Genomic DNA, 7,565 nt, shown 5'->3' on the forward strand with positions numbered 1-7,565 from the left:
AGAAGGGATTTAGGGACTGGAGAGATGGCTCAGCGGTTAAGAGCACTGACTGCTCTTGCAGAGGACCCGGGTTCGATTCCCAGCACCCACATGGCAGCTATGAACTGTCCTTAACTCCAGTTCCAGGGGAATCCGAAGCCCTCTTCTGATCTCCGTGGCATTGCACGACATGGATGCACTCACATACATTCAGGCAATACACTCCTACACATAAAATAAAATAAATAAAATATTTTTTAAAAAGAAGGGATTTACACATGGGGAAACTGAGGCTCAGAGAGGTGAAGAGACTTTCTTTCATGAGCTCCCAGGCTTGGCCCCCTGCCACAAGGTAGATATGTGCTTTCTGACCCCCAGATGAGGTTGTGCTGAAGTTTGAAATGGGCCACGTGAGAGCAAGGAATCTGGCCTATGACACCCTCCCAGTCATCATCCATGGCAACGGGCCCACCAAGGTAGGAAGGGGCCCAGCCCCCAGGGATTGTGGGAGGAAGTCAGAGCCCCAATTCTGTTCCTACTGTAACTAGGGCTAAGGTTACTTTCAGGGGCCCCTTTGACACCAGCTCAGCCTGGTATTAGATTTCCCTACTATGGTGGACAGTGGTGCACTGTCCCTCCCTGTTAAACTACAGGACACAAAGAGACTACTGTCCCCATCCAAGCCAGAGTCATCTGTATGCTATCACCTTAGGACCATTGTTTATTCACTCTGAACATCTATTGCATTTTTCCCCAGAGCACAGTAACTAAGACACAGTCAGTCACAAATAGGATAGTTCCTGCACTCAGGGTGCTATGAAAGGGGTTGATGGCAGATGGTGGCTGTGGATAGAGCAGATCTAAGTGGTTCTGGGGAACAGGCTCATAGCATATTTGTCTGGCTGTGTCTTCAACCACCTGCCTTAGAATCCAATGGGCAGGAGAGGAAAGAGAGCCAGTGGAAGTAGAGATTGGACTGGAGATATGGCTCTGTGGTTGAGCACTGGCTGCTCTTACAGAGGACCTGGGCTTGGTTCCCAGCATCCATGTGGCGGCTAACTGTTGGTAACTCCAGTTCCAGGGGATCTGACACTCTCTTCTGACTTCCATGGGCATTACAGAACACAGGTGCATTTACATACATGCAGGCATAACACTCATACACATAAAATAATAAATAAATAATTTAAATGTAGATCTGGCTGGGACCCAGCTCAGTTGGTAGAGTGCTTGCCTAGCACACATGAGGCCCTGGGTTCAATCCCCAGAATCAAATAAACCAGGCATGGTGCTTACTGTTAATCCCTGTGCTCAAAGTAGAGGCAGGAGAATCAGGAACTCAAGGTTTTTCTTGGCTACATAGTGAGTTCAAGGCCAGCCTAGAACACTTGAGACCCAGTCTCAAAAAATAAAATAAAACTGCAGATTTTGACTTCATCTAGTTCAGTTGCCTAGAAATCTTTGAGTGTTGGCCCCAAGAATCTGGGTTTTATAAGCACGCAGCGCCAAGCTCTCCCTCTTCCCTTCCCAGCAGCCAGAATGCTCTCCTGGGGGGTGGAACATTCCTTCCAAGATCCCTACAGATAGCAGGCAGAGACGGGATCCATTAGCTGTGGGTGGTGTGACTGGCCTGGCTCCTTTCCAACGCTGCATCTGACTCCCAACAGTTGCAGCTGAACTACCTGGGCAACTACATCCCCCGCTTCTGGACCTTCGAGACTGGCTGTACTGTGTGTGATGAAGGCCTGCGCAGCCTCAAGGGCATTGCGGTGAGGCCAGGCCTGAGTTGTGGGAGCATATTTGAGGGCAGTCCCCTGAGATGGGGAGGAGAGGAGGCGTTCCAAATAGCCGATTGTTTTTGTTGGGAGGTAGAGGGTTTACTCCTCTATGTTTGGAGCCTGAGAGGGGTTGAAGGGGTGGACCACACAGGTGCCTCCTCCAGAGAGCCCCTGCAGACTACACAGCCTCTACCCTCCCTCCAGGTGCCCAAGTCCAGTTTCTTCTGCCCAACCCTCACGTTTCTACAGCCCCTCCCTGTGCCGTGAGCCCTTGTCCTCATTATGGCTCACCTTGAACACCACACCAGCCAAGCTCTCCTGGTCTCGTGCCATCTACCAGGCCCTTGTCAGGAGCCTGGCTGTGACTTACCTAGGTGGGCTTCCCTAGGGACCCTGTCCCCCCCAACCCCCACCCCTGCCCACCTCACAGCCTGTTTGGTGTTCCCTGGCTTGGGCATCTGTCCTCCTGAACCTATGTGCCTCTACCTCAGTCTCCCATGAGCCATGCTAGGGGCCCAGTGGCAGGCAGTAGCTGAATTCTGCTGGACTCCTGTACTCTCCCTGCCTCTGCAGGATGATGCTCTGCCCACTGTCCTGGTAGGCGTGTTCATCGAACAGCCCACACCGTTTCTATCCCTGTTCTTCCTTCGGCTGCTCCACCTGCACTACCCCCGAAAACAGATGCGGCTCTTCATTCACAACAATGTGAGTAGCGGGTGCTGTGTGGGAGCCTCTGGGGATCTCACTAAACCAGGTTTACCTGGGCCATAGGCAGTGGGCAGTGTCCCTAGGACAGACTGGTTGAATCCTAGCAATTCTGCTTTTCTTGTCTGTGTGGTCTTGGGCATGTACCTTCACCTCTCTGCTTCCATCTTCTCGTTTAATTGAGGTGCTGACCACCTAGAATTACTGCACAAGTTAAACAAATTAACCCATGAAGTGCATAGAAGAGTATGGTGGTGTGTGGGGCAGGTTCAGGGGAAGGAACCTGTCATCCAGCTCCCCACGAGGCTGAGGCAGGAGGATAGCAAGCTCAAGGCCAGCCTGGGCTACAAAGTGAGACCCTTTCTCAGAAAAAAGTAAAAAAAAAGGCTAAGGGGGCTGGAGAGATGGTTCAGCAGTTAAGAACAGTTGCTGTTCCTCCAGAGGACCTGGGTTCGATTGCCAGCACCCACATGGCAACTAACAACCATCCCTAACTCCAGTTCCAGGGGATCCAACACCCTCCTCTGAGGACATTGCACACATGTGGTACAGTGGTACACTTACATACATGCAGGCAAAACACACATACACATAAAAAATAAAAAATAATCAATAAAAATTTAAAAAATATTTTATTTTTTTTTTATGTGTATGAGTGTATCGCCTGCATGTATGTAAGTGCACCTGCGTCGTGCAATGCCTGTGGAGGTCAGAGGAGGGCATTGGATTTCCCTGAAACTGGAGTTATAGATAGTTGTTAGCCACCATGTGGGTGCTGGGAATTGAACCTGGGTCCTCTGCAAGAGCAGCTAGTGCTCTTAACTGCTGAGTTGTCTCTCCAACTTGATAAATAAGTTTTATGTTGTGTATGTACATACTCTAAGAAGCTGCTATAGTTTCCATGTGACTTTTTCAAAAGGCCTTTATTGTTAGTCATCATCCCCATATTTCCTTGGGTGTCATTTGAACAATTTTTGGCATTTACTGTTTCTCCTACTTAAATATTCAACCTTGTGCTTTCCCTGGAGATGCAGCAGCCCCTGCGTGAACTGTCACTCTGTCACTTTTTTTTTTTCTGTCTTTTTGAGACAGGGTCTCCCTGTAGGCCCGGCTGGCCTGGCACTCACTATGTAGACCAGGCTGACCTTGAACTCATGGAGACTGGCTTCTGCCTTCAGAGTGCTAGGATTAAAGGTGTGCACCACCATGTTAGCATGAACTGTTACTTTGTGTAGAAAGACAGCTGTTATAGGCAGTCTTGAGGACCTACTGTATGCTAGATCTGACTCACTGCCTGCTTTTAGTGACCTGAGGGAGGCATGGTTGTTCTCCTATTTTACAATCTTCGCTGAAGAGGAGACAGGCAAAGGCTCTTGTCCAGGGTCAGGAGCTTATCATAGCTGAGCTGATGGTGGTCTTCCAGGCAGGTCTAACCTGTGGCTCCCAGGCCACATGCAAATCAGGAGAGCTATGAATGCAGCCCAGCACATTTGTAAATGATATCATAGCACAATGTCAAAAGGTTAGACCTCTCTGCTTGGGTTTGGGTCTAAAGACCCTGCTCTTTCCATGTCCCCAGTGCCAGGAGATTAACAAGCACAGACTGTTAAATCTCGATCCAGATCCCCTGATGTTGGTTAGCAACATGTTTCCCTGAGCCATACCCCAAAGATCAGCGGAGTCTCTGGATGTGGCATCTTTGGGAGATGGGGCTGTCCTAACGGCAGAGCTGTGAAGAAACCTGCCAAGTCTGGCCTGGCCAGAGGAGGTGATGGTAAAAGGGTGGCCAAGGAAGGACATCCTGGCAGAGGGCCAGGCCTGGGCAGAGACCTGGAGACAGGCATCCAGGTGGCAGAGTTGAGGCGGCACTGACAGGGGTGCTGTGATTCCTGGGGTAGGACCTGTATCTTCATCTGCATCTTGTCCCCACCCCCCAGGAACAGCATCACAAACTGCAGGTGGAGCAATTCCTGGCAGAGCATGGCAAGGAGTACCAGTCTGTGAAACTAGTGGGCCCCGAAGTGCACATGGCCAATGCTGATGCCAGGAACATGGGCGTGTAAGTTGTAGACGGGTTTTCTCATGGATGGTGGTGGGCAGACAGGCCATAGCACCAGGAATGGCAGGCTGAGTAAGGAATTCACAAGGCTCTGTGGTCTCCAGCACAGTCCTGCCTATCTGGGCCTCAGGATTCCCATCTGTGAAATGGGGATGTAGTCTCTGTCTAGCCAACTTGGTGTGTGTGGGGGTCTCCTAGCCAGTGTCACGTGGGTTCAGGAAGCAAATTAGGGAAAGAGGAAGGACTGGAGGGCCAGAAATATACCAAGGCTGACAGAGAAACAACTTTTAACTTTTTGTTTTATTATTAAAAATACGGGGCTGGTGAGATGACTCAGCAGGTAAAGGTGCTTGTTACACAGACAGGCCTGGCAACCTGAGTTCGATCCTTGGAACCCATATAAAGGTGGAAGGAGAGAACCAACTCCACAGAGTTGTCCTCTGACCTTCTCACACACATCATACACACACACACACATACACACACACACACACACACACACACACAGAGTAAATAAAAGAACATCACTTAAGGGACTGGAGAGATAGCTCAACAGTTAAGAGCACTAGCTGCTCTTGCAGAGGACCCGGGTTCAATTCTCAGTATCCACATGGTGGCTAACAACTATCTGTAACTCCAGTTCCAGGGGAATCTGACACCCTTTTCTGACCTCCACAGGCTTTGCACAACACAGATGCACTTATATACATGCAGCCAATACACTCATACACATAAAATAGAAATAATAGATAAAATTTTTTTTTAGGGATTAGGGATTTAGCTCAGTGGTAGAGTGCTTGCCTAGCAAGCACGAGGCCCTGGGTTTGGTCCTCAGCTCCGAAGGAAAAAAAAAAATATATATATATATTTTTAAATGTCACTTGGGAGGCAGAGACAGGTGGATCTTTGTGTGTTTGAGGTCAGCCTGGTCTACATAACAAGTTCCAGACCAGCCAAGGTCTACATAGTGAGACCTTGTCTCAAAAGTCCCCCTCAAAAGATAAAATAAAAATAAATTTAAAAAGTAAAGCTAAACAAAAATAAAGACACAAGAATTCATTGGTCTAGGGTTGGGGATGTTTCTCAGTTGGTAGAGTGATTGCCTAGAATGCATGGTAAAGTCCTGTGTTTGATCCCTAGCACCATATAAACCAGGCATGGTCATGCATGCCTATAAGTTCAGTCAAGATGTTCAGGAGTTCAAGATCATCCTCAGTTCCTCAGTTACATAGATGTCTCCAAGCCAACTTGAGCTACATGAGACCCTGTCTCAGCAACAACAACAAAAAGGGAATTCATTGATCTAGAAGATCTGAGGCTAGGCTGGCAACCTTCCTGTAAAGGACTGGGTAGTGAATGGGCCTGCCAGCCAGCTAGGTGGGCTGTCCCCTAAAGGACTAGGTGGTGAATGCATCTATCAGTCATTTAAGTGGTCTGTCCCCTAAAGGACTGGGTAGTGAATGGGTCTGCCAGTCAGCTAGGTGGCTGAATCATCCTTGCTGAGCTCTGCCCTCATTGCACAGAGGCAGCCACAGATATTGCATAATGAGTGAATTAGATTATGTTCCAGCAAGATTTTATTTATGGACACTGAAATTTGACTTCCTCAAAGGAAGGCATAGTTTTTATGTGTTATTTCAGTTTTCCCCCTAGTTATTTAAGAACAGAAAACCATTGTTAGCTCACAGGCTGACCAAAACCTGGTGATGGGAAGCTTTGGCCCAGGGACCATAATTTGCTGAGCTCTGGGTCAGATAAACAAAAGGGCCTTTTTTTTTTTTTTGGCATTTTTGAGGCAGGTAGCCCAGTTTGGCCATGAACTTACTATGTAGCCCAGGCTGGCCATAAGCTTCTGTTTCTGATCCTCCTGCTTCCACCTCCCAAGAGCTGGGATTATAGGCATGTACCACCGTCCCCAGCAGCATGCGTTTTAATTTATTATGTGGGGTACTAGAGACAAATGCTTGCCACTGAGTGATGCCCCCAGCTTCTGTTGATGCAAGTAACCAAATTGCTCTGTAGACGGGCAGCACCAGCCCCTCATCCCCAGCCCAGACGGTGTTGAGGTCCAATTGGTGAGCTTGTGCTCCAGCCCCCCCACCCCCCACCAGTTCTGATATTTGCCATTGCCAAGCTCTAGATTTAAGAGCTTAGGGACCCAGGGTCTGGGTCTTAGAGTTGGGAGAGACCGTTGAAGTCCCAGCCTGCACCTGGATTGCCATGACCCCTTAAGGCCCCTTGGTTGGTACATCTCAAAGCCAAGGCATATGGTTAAATTCAGCATCTGCTGTGGAAGCTCTAGAACCAGCCTGCCTGGCTGATGGCCTCCCCCCTCACTTCCTCCTTCCCTCCTCCTCTTCTTCCTCCTTTACTCCCCTTCCTCTTCTTCCTTCTCTTCCTCCTCATCTCCCTTCTTCCCACCTCCTCCTCCTCCTCCTCCTCCTCCCCCCCTCCTCTTGCAGAGACCTGTGCCGCCAGGACAGAACTTGCACCTACTACTTCAGTGTGGACGCTGACGTGGCCCTGACTGAGCCTGACTGCCTACGATTGCTGATTGAGCAAAACAAGTAAGTCTGTGGGTGGCCCCTGCGCAAGGCAAGGAAGCAGGACCCCCTCACCTTTCTCAGCCTTTCCCATTACCTAGGATGTGGGGCCCCAGCCTGATGACTCCTAGGGCTGACAGACCCTTTCTGGGTCTATCCCCAGCGTGATAGGGGTGAAGTTCCTGTTGAGCCAAACCCTTCCAGGTTGGGCTGCCCTACCCCAGTGACAAGTATGGAGATCCCTGCATGCAAATCACAGGTTGCTGGGCCCCTCCCCTTCCCCACCCTCAGTCTGGTTTGCCTCCTGCTTCCTTCCTTAGGAATGTCATTGCCCCACTCATGACCCGCCATGGGAGGCTCTGGTCCAACTTCTGGGGGGCGCTGAGTGCAGATGGCTACTACGCCCGCTCCGAGGACTACGTGGACATTGTACAAGGCCGGCGTGTGTGAGTACCTATTGCCCTCATCTCTTCCTCCTGGGCTATCGTACCCCCCCCCCCC

The 7,565-nt window shown here is 49.8% G+C and overlaps 1 protein-coding gene across 1 annotated transcript in view; it reads left to right on the top strand.

Moving 5' to 3' along the window:
• The window catches only part of Plod1 (procollagen-lysine,2-oxoglutarate 5-dioxygenase 1), a 34,189-nt gene that overhangs the window by 14,546 nt on the left and 12,078 nt on the right, over positions 1-7,565 (top strand). The window contains exons 7-12 of the mRNA XM_008849933.2: positions 358-455; positions 1,647-1,748; positions 2,331-2,462; positions 4,400-4,521; positions 6,984-7,088; positions 7,385-7,510. Of these exons, the coding sequence (XP_008848155.1) occupies positions 358-455; positions 1,647-1,748; positions 2,331-2,462; positions 4,400-4,521; positions 6,984-7,088; positions 7,385-7,510 (685 nt within the window). The remainder of the gene's footprint in view (positions 1-357; positions 456-1,646; positions 1,749-2,330; positions 2,463-4,399; positions 4,522-6,983; positions 7,089-7,384; positions 7,511-7,565) is intronic.

This window comes from Nannospalax galili, unplaced genomic scaffold (assembly GCF_000622305.1).
Source record: "Nannospalax galili isolate Female #2095 unplaced genomic scaffold, S.galili_v1.0 scaffold1225, whole genome shotgun sequence".
NCBI lineage: Eukaryota > Metazoa > Chordata > Mammalia > Rodentia > Spalacidae > Nannospalax > Nannospalax galili.